The sequence below is a fragment of the Pelobates fuscus genome, chromosome 11 (assembly GCF_036172605.1).
Source record: "Pelobates fuscus isolate aPelFus1 chromosome 11, aPelFus1.pri, whole genome shotgun sequence".
Lineage (NCBI taxonomy): Eukaryota > Metazoa > Chordata > Amphibia > Anura > Pelobatidae > Pelobates > Pelobates fuscus.
Window position 1 is genome coordinate 114030432 of NC_086327.1, and position 24885 is coordinate 114055316.

Genomic DNA, 24885 nt, shown 5'->3' on the forward strand with positions numbered 1-24885 from the left:
AATGGGTCTCTTCCCATTCAATTTTAGACTCCTATTGCAGTGTAATAATCCTAATGGGATGCGTAAACTATGGCTGCATATTCTCAGCCACATCTCCGAAAGAGATGTATTATGCACAGCCTTTTCTTCTGTAAAGCTTTTTGACCAGTTAATAATGTTAATCCTCTAAAGTGCTGCGTTCAAAGACCGATCTCCATACCTGGGAGCGTTCTAATTGAGTCCACCCTGTGACGCTTCGATATATATTAACCCTTTAACAGCACACAGATTCTATGTATCAACTCAATAAGAGTCCTTACGTACATTCTGACTTGTAAAAGATCTGATGATCTTCACAAGACATTCAACAATATGGAACTCCTAGAAAAGAGTGACAGAGAGATGTGGGCACAAAATAGGGACTGTCTGTTCTTAATAGGGACACTTGGGAGGTATGTTTGAAGGAAGGGTTTCTATGCAAAGGGGAACTGTGAGTCAAAAAAACCCAAACATTTTGGACTCTTTTTGAAATTATTGCATTATTGTGTCTAAAAGAACAGCATGAAAAAAGAGGGCATATCCAAAACAAGTATTAATTATTAGTGGTGCTGCTTTAAGCAACAAATACACGCAAAAACAGTTTAAGGGATATCAACACAAAACATTTGTTTTAAATCTCTCTAAAAACACCTGTCTTAGCAAGCAAATATAGGTATTTCATATGGCCATATCATATTAAGCTCTCCAGTAAATCCCAGTAACCCAGTATTGGTGGGTCCTACTCTAATTTAAGATAGGATAAACATGCTAATTGCTATACTTACTGACAGTCTGACCAGTTTTTAGAAAGGTTCAGCTGTTTCACCTCGAATCCACATAATTACCTTTCACACCCGGCGACTCTGGGTGAAACCCAACAAGTTCTGTGCTGTTCATACTGGTTAGAAAGGGACCAATCTGCAAGTTCTGGTATCGTAAGATTAGTCTACTATATTATCAGTTGAAGAATGTATTATCCTGATTATATGCCTCTACGTATCCAGCCACTGATCATCCAAGTATGTATATCCCCCTTTATTTAATGTCACTGATACAGAGCCTAGTTTCTCAATGAGCACCAAAGACAGGGAGTACGCCAAGAGATGGCTGACCACCTTTGCATCCCCCTGGAGGTGGCCAGATGGGAGAGAATAGAGGTGGCGAGGGAACTGTAATCTTCATGATCTTCCAGCACTGCTCTTTCGTGCACCCAGCTGTGATGCCTAGAGCCGGGTTATGACATCACTCCGGCCCATGACATCACCCAGGCCACAGCATCACCAAAACAGTGCGCGAGGAAGCAGTGCTGAAAGTGTACAAAGATGACAGCAGCCACACGCTGTTGGTTTCCTCTGTGGGTACATGTGTGTGTGTGTGAGTCTCTTCTGGGTGTAAATATGTTTGTGCCAATTTCTTCTTTGAGTAACTGTGTGTGTCCTCTGTATGTAAATGTGTGTCAATGTCATTTGTGTGTAACTGTGTGTGTATGCGTGTCCTCTGTGTGTAAATATGTGTGTTTGTTTGTTTCCTCTGTGTGTACATGTGTGTGTCAGTGTCCTCTGGGTGTAAAGGTGAGTGTGTCAGTTTCCTGTGTGTAACTGTGTGTGTCAGTGTATTTAGCGTGTGTCAGTATCCTCTGTGTGTAACTATTTAGTGTGGGTCAAATTACTGTGTCAAATCAGTGAGAGAGTGTCTGTCAGTGAATGTGCGTGTGTGTGTCAGTGTGTGTCAAATCAGTGAGTGTGTCTGTCAGTCAATGTGCGTGTGTCAGTGTCATCTGTGTGTCAGTGTCCTCTGCACGTAAATGTGTATGTGTGTGTTTCAGTGTCCTCTGTGTGTAACTATTATGTGTGTATTATATTTTCATTTTGTGACTCTTATGCTTCAGATGAATAGTTCATACACTCCTTCACACATACACAATATTCACATCATGTCATATTTATTTAGAAAATATTATTTGCTACCTTTAATCTGGCTTGTTCTCCAATATGTGATTAACCTAAATATCACTGTCTACATGTTGCACTTAGAATTTAAAACAATAGCAATTACTTTCGCAAGGCAGGGGTACTTGGGAATTTGTTGGGACCTGCAGGGGTACCTGTCCACAAAATGTTGAGAAACACTGCTATAGAGCAAATCATTGTGAGACCCCCTTTTCTGTGTAATGCAATATCTTGAACTATCCTCTCCCACTCTCCCACACCCTGTTGCTCCCTTGCTGCCTGCACTGAGTGGGGCTAATGGAGCTGCGTTGGCAGTCTGCATGCTGCTCCGGGGACTTAGGCACTGTGTAAACGAGACACAGTCCCCTTTCTCTCCAAGTAAATTAACTTGACCTTTTTCTTTCATGCTGCTCAAGCTTGTCACCGCGCTCCGTGCCGCCCCTCCCAGTTGTGAAGTCAGCCTAGATTAAACTGCTGTGCAGGATGCTGCTTTTATCACAAGATGCAATCCCACCTCGCATCACAAGTGTTTATTAATTGGTGGAAGCGCAGAAATATAATGGAGTTTTTGTATCTAAATGCAGATGATCAAGATCCTGTTAAGCAACAGGGTGTAGACATTTAGGACAAATAATCGAAAGGCCATCGGAATGAACTGAAGGGTTTAAATAGCCTTAGCCGGCAAAATTCTAAAAAATAATTTGGCATCACAGCAAGGTATCATAGATTGCATCTCCATCTAGTATTGGATATTATGCAGTGGGCTGTTTGTGATAAATACAAAATATGCATTATGCATGTTTTCAAACATCCATTGTTGTCATAAATGGATTGATAGATTCTATGAACCACTGCCCAAGTAAGTTATAAAGTTCATAATAGACCTCGTGTATAAGTGAAGATACTCTGGCGCAGTTCTAAATGTAGAGAAATGTATCATAACATTCTCTTAGTTTCCATGGTGACTGCTCATTATTCTGTACTTAAACTAACCCCTAGAAGTTCAAAATTGCACGTTAGACATACTGGCCAATAGTTCTTAAGTGGAACTGTAAAATTGTAACCAGTGGTGTTGTACAAGGAACAAAACACCCAGGGGCGCTAATAGGTGTCAGAAAGGGGCTTCAGTCAAAGGGTACATTTTATGGCAGCTCCCACCTATATGGACTTAAGCCGATCCTAAAACCGCCCTCCTACACCAGGGGTAGGCAATCTTCTGCACTCCAGATGCATTATGGGAGATGTAGTCCACAAAACCTGGAGTGTCTAACCCTGATCTACACCATTACGGACAACTTGGTCAGATTTTTCCAATTATATTTTTTATTGTTAAACTGGAGATAACATTTTTGTAGTAGGGTTGGATGTCCGTGTATTATTGTTTTGCGGTTACTATGTTGGAGAGAGAAAAGTTGAATGTGCCTGTAGGACCTTCTTTTTTTTAAAATTCATGTATTTGTGATATTTTAGAGGTATCTGTACTAGTTATAAGGTTGGGTGCTTCTATACTAAACTAAATAGCATAATAAAAATACATTTAAATCAATAAACATATCCCCCTTCTTTATAAAGCAAATGTCTGAATTAAATAAATGAGTTCATTTGGGGTAGGTGTGTACAGTATCGCTCCCACATAATCTACCAGACTTGCCTATTGCCAATGAAAGGGTTAATGCAACCACCATGACCACTTCTGCTTTTTAAAGTAGTTATGGTGGTAGGAGTCTGGCTAACACTGCACATGTGATCTATTATCACGTTGCCGACAGACATAAAAACGTCTTCCTTGCAGACAGAGCAAGGGAGAAGCTGTTATCTCCCCTCCCTCCCACACTGATTGTAGCCTTCCTTCCTACATATCCCCTGCACTGATATTTTTTCTATCTAACACTCCCTCCTCCTTTTTTCTCTCCATCTCTTTCCTCCTCCCCTGGCGCCGAGCGCATACATGCGCTCTGAGTCCATTAAATACTCCAGTCAGAGCTGTGATTGGATCTTGGCACGGCCTCCTTTATATTAGAGTGGGGTATGCCAAGCAGCACTGTGAGATTATCCTGGCGAGGGATTAAGGTGACTAAAAACATAACTCTTTGAGCATTTCTTTTGGGGGAGAGGAGGTGGTACGGTATAATGCCAATAGTGCATTATTCTGATAAAATCGAAAAACAGTTGTAGAAACCCTTTAAGTCTACAGACTGAGATTTTTTTTATTTGTATCTTTGTCCAATTTAGTTACACGTATTGTCATTTCACAAATGATACATACAAATATTTAGCTTTGTGTTTATAGTGTTAAATTGTTAGTAAAATTAATCTGTAGTTGAACCACATTTATCTAAAAATAGTGATGGTGTAAATTATTTTTAAAATAATCCCGTTTTGAGAATTTTCCAACAGTCTATTTGTGTCCCACCCACTCTGGTTTATTTTCCGGTTATACAGAGATCACCTCTAATGTGATTTAAGTAGATACGAAAATGTCAGAACTCGTTCTTGCACATAATTCTGAAGACGGTCTTATACGTGAATGCTTTTTATAACCCTCTTGAATGCAGAGATAACATTGGTATATTGCTTATCAAGCATTGCAGATCCCACTTCCAACAAGTGAGTTAATAGCATGCTATGAATCTTAGTAAAGAGCTTGTCCTTTCTTCTGTCTTCTCAAAGGCTCCCGGGACCCATGTTCAACGGTGTCCTGTAGTTACGGTAGCACATGCGTACGTTCAGCAGATGGACAAACTGCGAAGTGTGTCTGCCCTACCACCTGCGCAGGTGTGCCAGTGAATGTGGTTTGTGGTAGTGATGGGAAAGACTACCGTAACGAGTGTTATCTCAACAAGCAGGCCTGTGACAACCAGGAGAATCTGTACAAAAAGTTTGAAGGACCTTGTGGTGAGTTGTCCTCTGCATTCTTTGTCTAACCAGTAAGTCATTGCTTATCCTGACAATGAGTGTTGCACGCATCCAAATTGCTTTTACATAAAGTTAATTGTTTAACTTTGCAAAACTAATATTGCTATCCTCATTCCAGGATGAATCAGCATAATTTTTATGTATATGATTTCAATATTATGTGCCTTTACAAATACGTGTTCTGAATGCTGGCTTAGTCAATACCAACTTCACTATAAGGTAGTTAGGGGTGGTTTTCCTATTAGCATGAGGGGTTAGAGCTAGCACCGTAAATAGTCTCTGAGATTAGAATTAGGAAATAAGGTGAATTTTTTAGGAAATAAGGTGAGTAAGGGATTAAAAATATGGTTGGGAAACTCAATGAACATTTGCAGATAGATAAGAGGGTATATATACATTTATTGGCTATTGCATAGATTTCTTGGGAATCTGATTAGAGATAGGATGTAGAGTTAGGGTTAGGAAATTGGAAAACTGCGTGTCCTCTAAAACCAAGTGGCCAATGGTCCAACTTGCACAATTCCCCAATGTTTCATTTATTCACTGATAATAGAAATTAGATCAAATTACAGATCAGCAGTGATTGTTTAATTTAACTTTGTTTAAATCTACTATGATCTTTGCTTCGTTTACACCAGTTCCTTCCAATTAGATGGCAAGTTAAGCAGAACTAAAGGCTTATGAGCTTTGTATATTTATGAAAATGTAGTAGAATATATTAGATTCTGCAGCAACAACCAATACAGTTATGGTGGGGAAAAAAATTGTGATTGAAAACCTCTTCCACCTGAAATCTATAGATAGTTAATACAATGTTAAACAAAAATCTGCACACCAGTCAAGCCATAAGACTTGCTTTTCCCAAAGAAATCACAAATTTGCAGTGATGTTACTACCGCAAAGTATTCTGGGTGGGCATATGCTATTAGTTCAACAAAGAATCATGATTTCTATGGGAAAAGCAAGTCTTATGGCTTGACTGGTGTGCAGATCTTTGCTTAACATTGTATTAGCTATCCATTATATTCTGGATATATTGTGTACATAATCACCCTCTTTTAATGACATAATTTTTTAATTTTTTTTTTTTTTTTTTAGGGAAATTAGTCAGACTTAAAACCATTGCAGTACATTATTTGTAACATGTTATCTTTGTCCTTGACAATTTTTGTAAACTAATAAAGAAAAAGTGTGGAGTGGTGTATATGGGTGAATGATTTCTTAGAAACAAACCAAGATCAAGTTATTTGGATCATATATATGTAAATGCCTGCTACATATAAATATCTTATTGACCTGAAAATATGTTTGTATTACTCACATTGGTGTACTGATATACATTTTCTTCACTTAGACCCGTGTAAGAGTGCCCTAAATGACATGAACAGAGTGTGTAGAGTGAATTCTCGAACAAGACGGGCAGAAATGCTTGGTCGACCAGAGAATTGTCCATCGCGGAAAGAGCCTGTGTGTGCTGACGATGGTGTAACCTACGAAAACGAGTGTGTCATGACCAGAACTGGAGCTATTCGTGGCATCGATTTGCAAAAAATTCGTTCAGGGCAGTGCCAGACTCAAGGTAGGTAGAAGCCTTTTGACATTGACGGGTTTGCAGTCAGCCTTTTTGGATCCGAGTTGTCTTTCAATATATGAAAATGGCTCTAGTGACTGTATTGTTTTCCATGCCAGTAAAAAATTGGCTTGTTGGGGAACATAGGGCAACCCCTCCCCTCAAAATCAGATGTTTTGAAAGTGGTAAGCACTAAGGTAAACTGTTTGTAAAAAAACATGTGCATGTCATGGTTAGTTCTGCAATTTCCTCAACCCTTACTGGTGGGTGGAGATGTTCCTGAGCTACTGAGCAAACAGGTCAAGATTTTAAGATATTTTTACAGAAATATCCAGTTCTCTATGTATAGAGCCCTATAGGATTGTCATCAGGTAACAGCATCTGGGGAAGGAGATGGAACTCTTTAAATTAATTCTTGTTTCCCCAAATATGTGTAACTTTAAATCTATGGTCTTGAAAAAGGCATGACCTCTCACTGAGTCATACATGAGACAGAATGGTCAGCACCAGCCACGTCTGGGACAGATTCCACATTTCTGAATACAGTGGTGAGAGCAATCTTTAATTTTCACCAGTCACCACTACTCGACGCTCCCAAATTAAGCCTGTCTATGAATATTCTGTTCGGTAGTTGACCCTCAAGGAAATCTGTAGAACTGAGTTTCCAAGTCAAATTCCTCTTGAGTTCAGCTCATGGGTCATGAACAGATTTGCAACGTAAACCTTCTAAAAAGTAAGATAGTTTACTTTTTATGTCTTGGCCCATTTTCTCTATTTTATTTTAGAACGTTTTTTTAACAATGAATTTCCTTTACATAATTTCTTAGTACAGTGTGAAATGTTGAGACTCCTGAACCATATACAGGTGTGAAAGCTGCTATTGTTTGATAGACAGAATACCAGAGAAAACTTTTAATGCAACAGACTGAATCTGCAAATCAATATCTTCCCCAAGCTGTCACAGCCTGAATAGGTATATTGTAAACCCAAAACGAGAAATCCGAGCGCTAAAATCACACTTACAGTATGCGGTTGGGAGACATTAAAGGAAAATTCTATGTCGGTTATTGATTTTCCTGTGACAGTAAGTGTGCTTTTAGAAGAGACGTGAACTAAAAGAATGGAAGATTTTATCCTACCGATCTGTATTTTCTTTTTAATCAAATGTTTGAAATACCCTTGGCTTGTAGACCTATTATAGACACAGTGTCAAATGGAAAGCAGAGCTAAAGTAAATGTTTCTGGAGGGCAGAGGTGTACAACAATGTTGGAGAACCCTGCTACACTGATGTATTGAGTTATTTGTGAGTTTTTCCAGCTATATCGCTCGTCTGTCCTTTCTAGAATTTTCAGGAACTTGCATGTCACCTTGTCTTTTCCACCCGCTGCCATTCTCCCTCAACATGCCATCTATCACTTTATGTCTCTTTCTACCACCCTTTCCAGAAAAAAAGGAAAAACTACCATTACTTCCTGAGCCCCCCGATATCCATTATTATGAGCTCTGTGCCAGATGAGGCATGGGTTCTTCATGCCCCCCTCTGGTCCACAGATGATTTGTTTCCCATCAGGAGAGGGAGGCAAGACAGGTTGGAAGAGAATGTTGCAGAGAATAGAGTTAGAAAATACAAAGCTAAATCGGCTACAAATTCTGTTCTTGTGCTCTATTTATTCTGTAAATTCAAATTTGAAGGTATCGCTGTACAGTATTTATGCAACAAAATTCACAAAATTACTATCTTGCCTTCTTATTTCACATGATAGGAAGCATTTAGTATATGATGATCTTAAGGGCTATTGCACACAAAATACATCACATTCCGTGATGCTCTGCCGCCACTTCACTGAACAAATACTGACTGAATCATCACTTAACATGTCAACACTGACCTAAAGAGACTTAAAGGAACACTAACACCAACAATATAAAGCAAGATGTTGAACCTTTTATAAACAGCCTTTAAAAGAAAACAATAGTCAAAAACTGACCCACACGCATTTTACTTCTGTTTATAAATAATGCATTCAAATTACACTAAAGAAAATACATTTCCGAGAGGAGAAAGTCAGAATGAGCTGTCAGGTTAGAATATATTTTGTATAACAATGGTTCATAGACATTGTGAGGAGGGCTGAACTTGATGGACGCAAGTCTCTTTTCAGCTATGTAACTATGTAACTAAATTTCTTGACCTAAATTATGCATGTGACATTAGGTTGATTCTTCACTAAAATTAGCTCAGTGACCGATTCCTTAACTGTAATACAATATATACTAACAGTAATTATTTAATTGGACTCTTCTCAGTGTCATAGGGCTCTAAATTTGATACAGTATACTGTGGGGTTGTTAACGGAACGCTGCACATAGATGCATAATTGAAAATATAAAATTTTGGTTATAACTACAGTGAATTTAAAGGAACACTATAGGGTCAGGAATATAAACATGAATTCCTGACCCTATAGTGTTACAAACACTATTTAGGTGGCCACCCTTCACCCTCCCCCCCCCCCCTTACCCAACTTAAATAGGTTAAAAACTCACCTTTATTATAGAATCACAGCTATCTGCCCCCGATCTATCTTCTTGGCTGAGATTATCAGAATTTCCCATAGGAAAGCATTGGATTGGCTCAATTCTGATGATCTCAGCCAACGAGGTTTAATGCATCTCTATTTTGTTGACTTGTTGTGCTTTAGTTAACAATTTATTGAAATATATAGAGATACTACTGAACATCTGAACTTAACCCACTTTAATATTGCTACATCTTAAAATGCTGCAACAAATTCACATGGGTTGCACTGTATTACTTGATTTCATTGTTTCTGAAATTTTATTTTTCCGATCTGTGTTATAAACTCATCAATAGTTTTTTTTTTTTGGTTTTTTTTACAGAATCTTGGTAAACAATATAATTTAAAATCCTTGGGGGCAGCATAGTGCTTTGATATTTTACATTATCTACTATGTGTCAGTTTACTTAAGTTACAACGTATATCATATTTAAGCTCTGTCTAGCTCTGTGTAAGCAAACAAATGTCACCATCTAATTTGTCTCTGTCTACCGTACCATCCAACAAGGCTTATATATTAAACATTCACATATTATATATTCATGTACATTGGGGTTTTGATTTTTGTTTTAGATTATTTTGAGTTCATGTTTTCTTTGCTGTCTGATGGGTGACATCATTCGTGCATTATTCCTTGCAAAGCATTGTATGACTGCCAATGTACGAGCCACCTAATCTCAGGGCTGTACGTGTCCCAGTCTGTCCAAGATTTGTGGGAGTCAAGCCCCCAGAAGGCAGCTACCCAAATTGTCATTCCACCCTCTCACACTTATGTCACAGCAGACATGACATGCTTCGGTCCAAAAACGAAATCAACGATAACACACTAACTTGTCAATAGAAATATTATGTAATATACATGTTACATAACAATGAGCCATGTGTTAGGGGAAAGCAATTATATCTTGAGGTGCATATACATCAATAAACAACTCATGTCTTCAAATATCCCAATTCCCTAGATCAGCGGTTCCCAACACAGTCCTCAAGTACCGCCTAACAGTCCAGGATTTAGGGATTCCCCTGTTGTGCCTAAGGTGTTTTTAGAAAAAGAAAAAAAAAACACTTTAGACACAACAGGGAAATCCCTAAATTCTGTACTGGTAGGGGGTACTTGAGGACTGGCTTGGAAACCACTGACATAGATGGATCACACACATAAACACACTCTCTCTCTCCCATCCCCTTCTCTCTATATATGATATCATTTTATATATAGATGAATGTTATTAAGGGGAAATGAGGTTTTAGTCACATATTATTCTGCCTCTAGCAGGCCCCAGCCTGATTTCATTACCTTTACAGACAATGTTTTTAGTCTCCCCTGCTGGTCTATTGCTCCCAGTTGAGCTGAATCTCCACACAATATCAGTCATGGAATTGACAGTGTTCTTACCAGTAATTAGTCATTATTTCCAATATTCATATGGCGGCGATATTATCAATTCAGGAATTAGCCCGAACAAGGATGCAATAACAAAGTGTTACTGAAACGACCGAGGATATTGTACAGTACAAATGGGAGAACAGCACAATTTAAATATAACAATCTGTCAAGATCACATGAAAACCTATCCTAGATACACAAAAATGGCTTTCAGACTGAAAATGTCACAAAAATGGTTAGCGGGCAAACTACATCGAAATACTCTGTCTCTTTACCTGCGCTCTGTCTGCCTGACAGTATAACGCAGCATCACAAGGGTTAATAATCATTGGCTACATTCTTCACGATTAAATATATCGATATATAGTAGGAAGATGCTTCATATGTGTAATTAGTGACATGTATAGACATAGAATATAGACTAGACAAAAGGCAATTCAAGCACCTGTTTATAGACTATGACAATCGATAGCAACAATAGGTAATTTTCATACTACAGAAATTGGCTAATCAGGAAATGCAATTCACTTACGCATGCAGAACCATAATTAGCCACCCCCGTTTTAATGGATTTATATTTTACCCTTATTTCAATGACTTACCATTGTGAGCGTATAGCATTTATTAGAATAATGTGCACAGCTTTTAGGTGCATAGATTCGGTCTGTTTTGATGCGTAGAGCCATTCCATTTGAACTAACCTCACTCCAAACATCATATGCAACATTTGTTAATCTCCTTCTATTTCTGTTAAATCCATACACTGTACTAGGTGACTCGGTTATTTTATTGTGCTTTTTCTCTCTCTGTCTGTCTCTCTCTCTCTGTCAGGCTGTCCATTCATCTTATCTATGTGCACATGCATACAAAAATTCATTCTGCTTTTGCTAAAAATGTTGGATGCAAAACTGTTACACTTATATGTCTGATGTGTTTGTATTTCACTCATAGACAAATGCAAAGACGAATGTAAGAACAATGGTGTGTGCCTTAACCGGCGTGGTGTAACCCGCTGCACCTGCGACCGCATTACTTGTGACGGTACTTACAAGCCTCTATGTGGCCGGGACAGCCGAACGTATGCCAACGAGTGTGAAAGACAAAGGGCCGAATGCCTACAGAAAACAGCCATCCCAGTGAAACACAACGGACCATGCGGTGAGTACTAGAATCCTTTGCTAATCCCAGGCCCTCTCTTTTTCACATAAAAAAAATATATATCTTTTCTCTATCTGGTAACAAAAAAACTTTGTTTTAAAGGTAAGGAGTCATCGTTTGTAAGTTTTTGTGCATTTTGTTAAATCATCTTTGTGCATCTTCTGGTTTTATTGTCTGAAAGACAAAATCAGGGGTTCGGGAGAGATGTCATTAAGGGAGGGAATGAGGGTGGGAAAATTGACTTTAGAAAGAAGGAATGGTAATTATGAACTATCATCCTTTACATTGCTTGCCCATACATAACCTCATTACCATTTAATTCATACTGTGTGAGCTTTTACAACGACATTCAAAATTCAACTCTTCCCGAGGTTCCATTGCCATACAATTGATAAGAAAACATTCTGATCTGTGTTTCGTCTCCCTTTCCTCCTAATGTATTGCTTTCTTGTCTCTGTCTCTGTCTCTCCTCCTAGAGAAGGTGTACAGTGTGTAATTTTCTGCTGCCGACCCGATTAAGGTTTGGACAAGATTGTCAGTCCTCTTTAAAATGCTCTGACTGTCGCTGCACAGGCCTCGTCCCTGTATTTTCTTTCCTATTGCTCTTTCAGCTATTTCCCACGTCCCCACGTGTCCCCTTTTTTACATTTAGACTTCTGGCTCCTATTATTCTCCAGAGCTGGTCTTCAAGTTTCTGCAGCTCACGGGCCCATGGAAATGTTCGGGTATTCTCTCGAATTTTGCAGGGGAGTGGGCTCTTTGGAATACCCTACTACAGGCTGATACACTGCTATACTATAGACAATATTCTTTTCCTGTTTGCTTTTCCCCCTCCCTCTATTTTGTGTCTTTCTTTTCAGCCCTGACTCTGTGGAGTAAGGATGGATGACCCCCCCATTGATTGCTTTCTCATCCCTGTCTATGAGGTCTTCAGTCTAAAGGTCTGCTCTCCAATCCACGGTCCTCCCTCCGGACCCTCACTTCTCTCTTCCACCTCCTACCCATTCACAGCTTGCTCTTATTAATTAGTGTTTGGATGGAAATCCTGTGCTTTTTCTAAGCTTGCTTCGAGGCTTTTTGGACTCTGTGTCTTAGCTGGTGCAGCTTGGGCTCCCACAATCTCTTTGCTTGTTTGTTAATCCACTTGTTTGTGCTGAGAGTCTTCCTGTGCTCGTTGCCTGTTTATGTATCGGGAAGCTAAAATCCCCTCTTAAGCCTTTCCCTAAAATACGTGGCCCATGCCACACTGGCTTGCTGAACTAGATTCCACTAAGGGGGCTGAGATGCAAGCAGCGCTTCATAGCCATGTCGAAAATGTGTTTATGTTTGCATCCGTAGCTCTTTATGCCTAAACAGGTCGATCGGTTTTCATTCATTTAAACCTGGGGTATCCAACTACAGACCCTTGCTGTCAATCTCACAACTCCCATAATTATCGGACAGTCCAAGGCTGGCTAAGATTTACGTGAGTTGGCTGCTGACGCAAGCTGCAGTTGGACACCCTGTTTTATTTTTTAGAATTCACAGCCATTGGAAAGAAATTACATTACTCATTTTAATAACTTCATGAAATACATACAAATAACAATGTTGTCTCTTCAAATCTAAATAAGTGGAATGCCATTTGTATGACTGAAGATACCTAAATATGTGTTTTCTTGATTTGTTTGCTTCCCCTTCACACCTTTTTTAAATGATATCCAAAAATAATACATTGTTGTTTACCGCAAGTCCTGAACCAGTAAACAACAAAGATGCTTACTGAAGAGATGATAATGCTTGTCTTTAAGTTTACTGTATATAACAAAAAAATTCTTTGAAAGAAGTTTGACAATCTAGGTAAAGAATATTGAGCTTCTCAATACTTTTATTGCTCCAGGATGTCTGAATTCTATAGCAGACAGGGGGCCGCCATTAGTTTATTTTCGTCTGAGAATTTTCTTGTCAATGGCATTGATTTGAATTCTGCTGTATTCTAATTGGCTGAAAACACATAGTAGTCGATTCGCTACTAGCCAAGTTGGCCTGAGGTACGTCTCAAAATAAGAATTAAAAGGCAGACATGGTCCATCTCAGGGAAATACCTTAGCAGGCTCTCTCAAAACACAGAACCACAGAAAAGAGGTGCTTTGAACCTCTTCTAGTTCCTAAATACAAGTGAGGTATATTTTCTAAACAGGATTTCGTAAGCTTTAGGACTGATTCTCCACTGATGTGAATAAGATCTTGTCAAAGTTCTATGAGAATTCACATGTTCCAAGTCTCAGTAGTCTCGGAGCAAAGCTAGAAAGCCAATCAGAATATAGTTTTGTTTCTGTGCCTATCAGACATTTCCATAACCTACTTTTGTTACAATGCATGGCTCTCTGAAGCAGCATAATTCAGAACACGGAGGCCCTATAATCTTTATATACATATTTCAGCCTCTCTGTGTGCCATTTTAAATTTAAAGCACTTTATATGACATTATTTTGAATGTGTTTTGTCAGCTATCATTATGTGCTTGTTCTTATAAAAAGTAGCATAAAGGCGAAGAAAAACACAGTTAACAGTGCTGTTCGATGTAAACCTTGCCTGGGTTTTTTCAGTTTTTCGTAACTGCTGTTTAATTTTATCCCCTCCCTACTTTTGATTAAATGGAGCTAAATGTTCCCGAGGTGACTACAGTAAGAGGCGTCATTGTAGCATCGAAGATGCAAGTCAAGGGCACAGCAAAATGCAAAATGTCCTTTTTTGTAGAGAAGGGCACAGCAAGGGCACAGCAATGTCCTTTTTGTAGAGAAGGGCACAGCAAGGGCACAGCAAAGTGCAACATGTCCTTTTTGTAGAGAAGATACAGATGATTATGCAAGACAAACTTGTCCCTTTTATCTTCTGTGACTGTGTTCTATATGGATTTAATCTAATTCCGGACACTTACAGAACAAAGCACCTCTAATACGATCCCATTCATAACAGGTGGTAACACGTCTTTTTCTATGACCCGCTGCAGTTAAAGCCAGACTCGGATTCCTCTAATTGCTATTAGTATTTTATTTTTCCAATAGGGAACTGCAGAATATTGCTTTATTATGTTCCTGGAGAGCAGCTGGAGAGAATATGTAAGAAGGAAATATTGACTTTCAGCTCCGTCTGCAGAGCTAAACATGCCTGAAAAATATTTCTCAGTCCAGCTTCTCGGTAAAATCCGAGTGTGGCTCTACTGCTGCTTCTGCTGTCCGTAACTGTCACTCTCACACCATATGTTAGCAGTGCTAATCCCTTATAACAGTTGCCAACGAGACATGGCCTTTGACATCCGCTAAGGAATCACCAAATGTGTTTTCCTTTGAGCCGCGGTGTTCGATTTCCCCTTAATTTAACCAGATACGCATTTCTTAGGGATTTATTCACTAATTTGTAGAAAATTGAAGCATTAAAAAAAAAGATTTCAAATTGCAGTTTCGTAAATCACACTCCTAATCTTAATTAGTTATGGTTATTTTTCTTAGTGGAGATTTTATATGCAGCGTTTATGAGCCCACAGCCAGTTATAGTTAGAATATACCCTAATTATCTTTAGCCAGTCAGTGAGGATTATAGCCAGAGATCCCAAAGTACGGATCTTACTCGTTTCAAATTTCTGTTCTCTAGAACAGATACAGCAGATTGATTGTTAACGGATGCCACTCACGCAGCTTTGAATTAATCTTATACACGTTTTAAAAGCCACTGGAATGATATGGAAAGGAATTGGTAAGCCGAACCGACATGTGCAAACACGAGTATCTCTCCAGCCTAATGTATTAACCTTTAGAGTGCAAGGCAAGTGGACTGCGCATGTTTTTTGCACATCCCTGTTGCGCGCTGAGGGTTAACATATCTGCCACCTTAATAACATATAAGCCATAAGTGTCATCGTCTCCTCAGTTGGTTTGAAATGATACAGCAATCAGAGGCTGACGGAGCAATCACAGGGTTCACAAAGTGTCAGTGAAAATATGCAGTGCCCTTCTACAGCTAGACAGCTTACGCAAAATAGTAAATAATCTCAGGACATTATTCAAAGAGCCAAACCACTCGTGCCACTTAAACAAAGTGCCACTACGCCTGAATTATATGACAAACCGTCAATGCCACGACGCCTGAATTATATTACTAACCATGAATAAAAAAATCTTGATAGTGTGTTATCTATAATGGTAATTGGAAGCTTCTATGCCTGTTTATTTTTTTTTTTTTTTTTTTATTCTATCCAATATGCAATAAGGTACATGTTCATAGTGAAGATATTTAAGAGGATGCGTGTTTGTAATATAGTGGAGAAGCTGTAGCGAGGAGAGAAAGGACTTGAATTCAGAGATGGCCCTGGGGAGAGAGGGAGGGAAGTGAGAGATTGGGGGGGGGGGTGTAAATGCTCTTTAAAAGATATGAAGAAGAGTGTATTTTTGAACGTAGGTAAAGGGGAGGGGTGAGGAGAATTGGATTGTGCATCAGAGTATAGGAAAAAATGAACATGCAAGAAACATCAATATCAGATATATAAAATACATACTGAACAGAGTATATAATTAACAAAGATGAGAAATGCACGCAGTTACTAGTAGAAAAAGAAACTCCAATTAAAAGCTCTTTTAATTGCGCTATCAGAAAAAAGGAAAAGAACGATAGATAGAAATAGACACTCCAACCAGGTCTAGCTAGAGAGGGCTTGGCGGGTGAGGGGGGGGGGGGGGGGGGAGGAGGTTGAAGCCCAAGATGTGTGGTTCTTTAGCCATGGATCTCTGTTGGTGGAGGGGGCTGGAGAATATTAGGATTTAAAAAAAAATTATATTTTTAAAATTCTTTATAATTTTACATTAGGTATCTGCTTTTGAATGCAGTCACCACATATAAAAATAGAGATTATGGGACTGGTGAAGGTTTGATCCCCCCCAGGACCATCACAACCCCCTGATAGGTAGTGTGGCGCTGTTACATTGTATAGCTGAATGTGTTCTGACTTTCTGGAGAGCACATGCAGAACCCTGTTTATTGGGAGAGAGGAGGGATATAGCATTACAAGTTTAGTTCCATTCATAACATGCCTTCTGTTAAACCTGTAAGTAGATTCATTCATCGTTTTTAGGAATGAAGTTACTTTCTTATAACTGTGCATGTCCCCATTGTTGTACAGGCTCTGCCATAAGAAGTTTAAGAGAGGGCATACACATTTTGTAGTTCCATAGTTTCTCTCTATGATGCCAAAACTTGTATAGCTTTTAGCCACATGGTAAATCACTAACAATAGGGTAAAGAGATTCGGTTTTACTTGAAGATGTCTTCATTGATTCTTGCTTCTACAATTAGCATTAACAGAAAAGGTATTTTATGTCCCTTTACTCCTTCAGCCACCAGGACTAAGGGCATTCTGAATAAAGTTAACTTGACATCCATTAGCCTTTAAGAGTCTTCATTCACTAAACAGTTAATTGTGGTGAAGTGAAAACTTAATTGAAAAATCAGGCAAACAAAATCTGAGCTATGACTATAGCATTTTAGGATTTTTCCAAATCAAGTATTGTTTCCTAAATTTTGTAATCCGGTTTTCAAACACACAATTCACTGTTTAGTTAATGAAATGCTAAGGGTTACTTTTACAACATTTTGTAAAAAAAAAAAAATTTGTTACTACTAACCACATCAGGAAAATAGCTCTTTTTGCTCTAAGGTTCCTTCCCTCCCTAAATAGAAGGCAGTTGTGAGGTCAGAGGGAGATTACTTTAAAGGGGCAACCCGGTAAGCACCATAACCACTTAATGCCATGGATGGTGAGGCTGTGGGTGCAGTTTCAGGGTTCTGGGTCAAACTGATTTGAGTGGTTATACCAAAACTGAGAACTCCCAGAGGTAACTGTGGACTGGCCCCTGGCTCAGCTACCATTAATGCAGACTTTTGCAATATCATTTGTGTTTCTGTTTGGACAGAAATGTTAGGTTGTTGTCAGTTGAATTTCCAAATTAGCAACAGTCGAGGAAAGGGCTGGGCCTTGGATGGCTCCAGTAACCTCAGTTTCTGTCATCCTGCTCTAAAACAATATGACCCAGAACCAGGGACTGCACCTTGAACCTAATAGTACCATATTCACTAGAATGGCATGTAGTAGTTATTGTGCTTAGACTGCCCCTTTAATAAATACAAAACCCTATGTAAAAGCATACATAATAACTGTGTTTATTCGCTGGAATAAAAATACTCTCATCACAAATGTGACAGATCCGAATTAACAAATACTTCACGGACAGAAGGTATCCACATACAGATCATGTGCATATTCAGTACACAAACATTTATTTGCATATATATTTGCATTTGATCGTATAATGTAATGTATTCACGAACATCCTGAAAATATAAAAAGAATTCTTAAACCCTTAAAAAGTAGCAGACACTCAAATTATCATATTACTGGAGATTTAAAAAAAAAAAAAAAAGAGGGGGAAAATGGAGCGCAAACACACATAAAAAAACAGCAAAACATTGTTTTTTTAAAGAAAAGAACAGCAACACTGTTCAAATAGTTATCCAAAATGCAGGAAAATAGCATTTTATGAGGTAAGCATATGAATACTCAAAATGTTGCATTGTGCAGCTTTTTGATCTACCATATTTCAATTTCTAAGCATTTCAAATTTACATTTAGAAGCAAAGGCCTTAAACCACTAATATTTCCATGGAAACCGGGATCTCCATGGATAAAAACTCACCATAGCTTTAATTTCAGGCTACTGTTATAAATGTGACGGAAATAAGAATGTTTGCAAAAAAAAAAAAAAGTGAAGAAATGAAACAATGACAGATGTTATTTTTTGTACCTTTTAAAAATAATAAATAAAACAGTCTTTATTTTCCGTTTAACTCGTTTCCAGTGTAAGTGTAAGACGCAGCTATAAATTGTGGCGCTTCAGGCCCGCCTATCTCAGTGAAAGGGTTATAAAAATAGGTCAAGCCATTAGGGAAAGGGTTCCAATTACTCTACCTCACAAACTGTCATATAGCGAGGAGAAGGAACTCTACTGTGCAGTCTAAATGTAGCACTCCTAATTGTATGCTAACTTGTTACACTTGTATCACTTCATAATGGAACAGCAAAGTGGCTTCAGCTCTGCCACAGCTGGGATATGGATTATGGCAGTAGCCATTTTGTGTTTGGTGCCATTTTGTAGAATCCAAGATTATGAACATTCTGTTTGCCCTATAGCTTGCATACTCTGCTGGAGAACCAGAACTGCTTTTTAAAACTTTTGGAACTTTGAGGCAACATGACTAACGGGATTCTTTTGCCCGAGTTATCGTTTGTGTGTGACCATACGTTCTAGATTTTTGGTGCTTTCAATCCAAATTTAGGTGGAAGTCAGTTGCCCTCTAAAAGCAGCTCTGGTGGGAGGTTCACTTGCACAAAAAGCTTAATGTTTCCTTCCCTCCCTCCACCAGAAGGCAGCGAGTGAATAGCATGCAGTACTCTTTTCCCGCTTGCCCTGCTTGCTGCTCTGGAGCACTGCTCACTATTTTCCCCCCATGGAACAAGTTTCTATAACAGATCTAAAATGGCTCTCTTCTCCCTTCTCTATTGCAGATCTTCATGCTCCCAGTCCTTGCTTGAGAGTGGACTGTGGATTTGGAGCAGTGTGTGTCGTGAAGAACCAGCAGGCGGTTTGTGAGTGCCAGCAGGCATGCCAGGGTGTGTACGACCCTGTTTGTGGGAGTGACAAGCGTACTTATGGAAACCCATGTGAGCTGGAAGCTACATCCTGTGCTCTAAAGAAGAAGATCACAATTAGCCACAAGGGACCCTGTGGTAAGGAGCGATGAGACAGAGCATATGTTACTGCACATAGGAACACAGTGGCTACAAGCACTCAGAATAATACATTGTTTCACTTGCTAACATTCCCTTCTAAAAAAATAACAGTCTTACACCATTATTACAGCATACCATTTTTATATATATGTTTTATTTTTTTATTTATTAATTTTTATTTTTATTTTTTGTTGTTTCCTCTATTGTGTTATTATCATGAAATTCTGTGAACTATTTTTTCTAATGTGCATGTCTTCCTGGTTGCTGTATAAGAATGTAAATTTGGCAATTGGATTTGTGCATCCCATTCATTAGCCTTCGCTATGTGTAGCTTGATTGATGGCTGAGATCAGCCAGCGGTCGTTTTACATGCAAAAAGGTCCCTGTACAAACAAAAAGGGTTTAATCAGGGGAACCTAATTAACATTATGGTCATGGGGATTTTACAACTAATTGACACAGAAAGAAAATCCCTCAAAATATAGCAGCACCCAGCAATAACTTGAAAAAGGTACATGTAAAGAATAAAAAGAAATAACATAATATATGGGCAGAACTGAGAGACATATATAATTGTGCTAAAACAAACAAACAAACAAACAAAAAATATGCTTCAATGAAGGCCTGGAGAACAGCGGCTGCTACCATCAGAAGTAGGAAGAGACTGAAATACATGTAATTATCACGGCAATAGCATTCTCTAACTGTTGAATTCCTTGGTTTGTATTTCTTTAAATCCAATGCTTGCTTCAGAAGTGCAATATTTAGTCTTTTTTTGTAACTGTAGCCCCTTTTAGCCTTCCGCTGCCTAAAAACACCAATTGTTCCCAAGTCCTTGAGGAAAATCAATGGTCCATTAGTAGTTCAGCAGGAATGAGAAATGCCTAAATCCTTGACTTTTAGGGGACCTTGCGTATCTGATTTGAGAACCACTGTTGTAGACAGCATTTCTGGGATGGCTGCAAAGGGAAGTTTGAGAAGAGTTGGAGATCTACATTTGCAAATTCCCATTCTGATGTCCTATCAAGTGTTCCCTGTTGTGCTCATCTTTAGGACCCTTTTCCCTATTCTATTGACCCTCATATCTAAGAGCCCAGACCTCACACTGCATACAAATGTCTGGCCGAGCCATGTAATGTCATATCCATGGTAATACCATGTTCCACAACTACACCTTTAGACCTACCTCTCCCCCCCCCTAATCAACATGACCTCCTTTGGACATTTGGATACAGTGGCAATATTAAACCTAGGGTTCCATTGTCAGAAGCATTAATCAGTATGTTCTCTTTAAAATCTTGACCATCTGCGGCTCTCCACATGAATTGTACACTACAATGCTGCTCTCATATGGTTATGCAGAGTGAAAGGGTTAATAGTTTTACTTCCCGTGTAGTATTGTTTTATTGCAAGATGGAATTGTGGGTCGTGCTAAAATGATGAGGTCTCCGAGTGTGATTTCTGAGTAATAAAAGTGCTGAGCATCAGAGACCGAGAGGTCAAGTAAGATGGTCCATGATTAGCTGTCTTTTCTAGCCGTGTCCACACTGGACAGTCCCTTTCTCCCTAGCTAATGTTATCAGTGTGTCTATCTGTCTGTGTTGCTTATACACACACACAGTGTATCCGTGTGTGTTTGTGTGCTACTGCGCCTCCTGAGATGCAATTTATTTTGTTTGTATTGTCTGTCTCTGCTCATTACCCAGCCATCATTTTTAATCTATATGATCTTTTCCTTATACCAGTTTGTACTACATTGTGTGTGAGCAAGATTATCACAGGCAATCTGCACTGTGAATATCGGCTATTTTGTGTGTGCAAAGAGGTTTAATTTGTCAGTGTGTAGGAAGTGTTTTGTGCATCTGTTTAGATTCCTGTGTGTACATAAGGATCAGGGTTTATCATTAAGAGATTTATGTGTGTTTGAAGCAAGCTGAGTGCGTTACATCAACATGCATGTATCTATTTATAGAGATAATAAGGAATTTGCTTCATATAATATATGACTGGATACATGTAATATACTTATGCAGGATAAATGTTCATATAACAATTTTGTATTTAGTGAATAGACCCCCGTGTGTGTAGACTGGTTTTGTAATCTGTATCACAACTAGAATTAAAACCCAAACACATTTAATTGTTTGTCTGTTTTTTGGGGACATGTTTGGAAGCTTTTTTCAGTGTCAGACCTAAAACATTGATATGGTTTATCAGTTCCAGGAATTGGACATTGCACTTTATGGTTTGATTTTATATCTAAAACATTACCTGTATTTTATATTAACACAAATATATACCAACATACCAATCATTCTAAATCTCAAAGCTAATATTTTAAAACCAATGAAATTAAACATGTTCAGTCACATGAGACCGGAGCTATATCTACCACCTGTCAATTGCCCAGTGACTTTAACCATTTTTTGGAAAGTAAGATAGGAGCACCTGTGGCTTTAGAATTCTTCCATATATATATAATAACCACGTTATCTTAAAAAAGTCCCAGCTGGGTCTGAAACATTAACAAGGCATGTTTTAAAATCTAACATGGCTACACTTACCTACAAGAACTGTAAGTAGATAGATAGATAGATAGATAGATAGAGATGCACTCTTCCGGACAGCAATTTCAGATGTCCCACCTGGAATCTGCTGAAGGCACTCACCCAACTTGGGGGCCACGGCCCGAGTTTTCCTTTTACAACTGGGACTACTACTGCTTTCACGTTCCACATCCTTTCTAACTCCTCTTTCAGTCCTTGTTTTTTTTCCACCTTCAGATGTTCCTTCTTTCTGATGTTATAGTCACTGGGTATTACCACATCCACCACCAATCTTCCATTCCTTGTCTACCACCATGATCTCAGGTTGGTTGGCCACTACTTGCTTGTCTGCCTGCTTGCCTGCCTGGATCTGAAAGTCCCACAGGTTCTTAGCCCTAACAGTCTGTGGTATCTTCCATCTGGACTTAGGCAGGTCCAGCCCATATTATGTGCATATTTTTTGTTACACAATCCCAGCACAGTGGTTGTGTCTGTCAGTGTATGCTGTCCCTGCTAATATCTTGCACCCAGCTACCAAGTGCTGGATTTTCTCAGGGGCCTCTTTGCACAGTATGCACTTTGGGTCTTGTTTGGTGTGGTAGATACTGCTCCTATTAATCTGATGCTGAGTGCATGTTCCTGAGCTGCTTAGTGCTGTCAGTGCCTCAGTGCCTCAGTGCTGTATTTTAGTGTTGCATTTTCCAACCACTGGTAGTTTGATGGAGCTCCAGTACTCCAACCGAGTACCTCGGCCAAGTCTGCTTCCTTGTAGCTATCAAGAACCCTGGAGCACTTCAAACTCAGTCGCCGAGGCTTGACTGGGATCACTGAGGGCCTTTTCCACCCTGGACCAAACACCAGACGACACTTGGTGAAGGTTAAACAACAACTAACTTTTATACACATATGTTAGACCCTCAACAGCCTAATTTACATACAATGGTGCATAAAGCACTATAGTACAAGGAAGGGTGGAGTCAGACAATAGCAAGAACTGATGGGAGATTGAGGAGGGACAAAGCAGCTAGTTTAAACTGGTCTGGCAGTGTCCCTGGGACAACACCCTGCTGGGGAAACAATAGGACAGGACAAAGGGGGAAGGGGAGAGGCACAGACAAGCAATACATTCAACATACCCTGCACCAATACACTACATGGAGTGTGGTCTGTCTTGCATGGAACCTCCTTAATTTCTCCTTTCTCTGTGTTTGTCTCAGGCATTCCCTTAGTTCATCTTTGGGCGCCATCTGCGTGATGTACGTGTGGATGCTCTGTGTTTCATCCAGGACTGTGGCCTTGATACTCATCAGGATCCAACCTTCTTTCTTCCAGATTGTGTACAGTCTCTGGTTGCTGGATTTTGGGTGGGATCATCCATTCATAGTGAATAGTTTCAGGGTTCTGACATCCATGGTGACCAACTCTTCTATTGGCCAGGTTTTTATTCCAGCTGGGTACCTGATGCCTGATAAGGCATATATGTTGATGTTGATGACTAGAATCTTGTTCTTGAAAGAAGAAAGGACCACAGGCACTCCAAATTGAAACCGTATGCAGATTTATTAGGAAAAAATGCAACGCCAAGCAACGTTTCGACCAACAAAGGTCTTTTTCAAGCTAGAATCTTGTTCTTGTCATTAAGCTGGGACTTCAGGACCTGTGTGACTCTCTTGAGCTACGTTGATGTTGCTATCCTCTCCTATTTGACCTTCTGGTACTTGAACTCCTTCTGTCCTGATAATACTCCCTCTTTTGACTATCAACCACCCACACTTATCTAGTCTGAACGACATTATGTTGTCCTTACTGTATATCCTTGTTAGGTGGATCACTGAGTCAATGTACTGCTCACTCTTGCATACAGCTTGATGTCGTCCATGTAGAGTAGGTGGATGATGGTAGCTCCACTTTTGAATCTGTATTTATATCCAATCTTCATGAATGACTGGCTAAGGGGGTTGAGGCCAATGCAGAACAGCATTGGGGATAATGCATCACTTTGGTATATGCCACATTAGATGTTCACTTGTGTTATTGTTCTGGCTTCTGGAGTTGTTTTCACTTGCCCTAGAGTTCTTGATGAAAGCTCTTATTGTCGTATTGACCTTGTATAGCATCAAGCATTCCAGTATGCATGCGTGTGGCAGTCTGGTTGCCAGTGCTGTTTTTGCTTAGCTGTCTCCAGTCACTATGGTAGGCAGAATCTATTCTTGATCTTTCCACCTCTGTGAAGATGATCTAGCTTACTAACCTCCTTATGTGTTGCCTTTTCTTGGCTTCCAGTCTTAGTCTCCATGATGGGCATTGTTTCTACTCCAGCCTAATCTTATAGTCAAGCATCTGAAGGACCACTAATGTGGCATATTTGAACTTGTTGGTCTCTGTGATGGTGTTGGTTGCGATTGTGGACAGTGCCTCATTAACCACCGCTACCATACTGTGTGGTGGCATTTTCCAGTGATCTTTGGTAATCTTGTCAAGTGGTCAAGGACTGGTAGCTTTTCTATGATCATCTTATATCTGTTGTTATGCCATCTTGGGGCAGAGATTCAGGTTGACAATATTCTATAAGTATGGGTGTGGCTATGGGAATTTCGTCTTCCTCATGGTTCATGTATAATGTTTTGTGTAGTCCATCTAATTTTTAGTTAAGACACATGCTTCCTCTCAACAATGTTCAAACTTCGCCCCTCTTATTGGGTTTGCTGTTGTATTAGCAGTCAAACAGGTTTAGATTCTCACTTTATGTTCGGGAATGCTTTGTTCCAGAAGCCCACTTGTTATTAGATTGCAGGGTACCCTAGCATTTGAGGTGGACTTTCTTAAATTGAGCGAAGTCCGAGCCGGCATGACTCTCTTCAGTAGCATAACTAAAGTAGAGAGGGCTCCTACTTTCATCTGTCATACAAATCCCACAATACATTGCCTGCTGGGAATCTACC

General features: G+C 39.3%; 1 protein-coding gene across 11 annotated transcripts in view; it reads left to right on the forward strand.

Annotated features, from left to right (window-relative positions):
• The window catches only part of AGRN (agrin), a 379838-nt gene that overhangs the window by 259138 nt on the left and 95815 nt on the right, over positions 1 to 24885 (forward strand). For all 11 annotated transcript variants that reach the window (XM_063436014.1, XM_063436017.1, XM_063436016.1 and 8 more), the window contains 4 exons: positions 4638 to 4862; positions 6238 to 6462; positions 11372 to 11578; positions 19173 to 19394. In XM_063436014.1, the coding sequence (XP_063292084.1) occupies positions 4638 to 4862; positions 6238 to 6462; positions 11372 to 11578; positions 19173 to 19394 (879 nt within the window). The remainder of the gene's footprint in view (positions 1 to 4637; positions 4863 to 6237; positions 6463 to 11371; positions 11579 to 19172; positions 19395 to 24885) is intronic.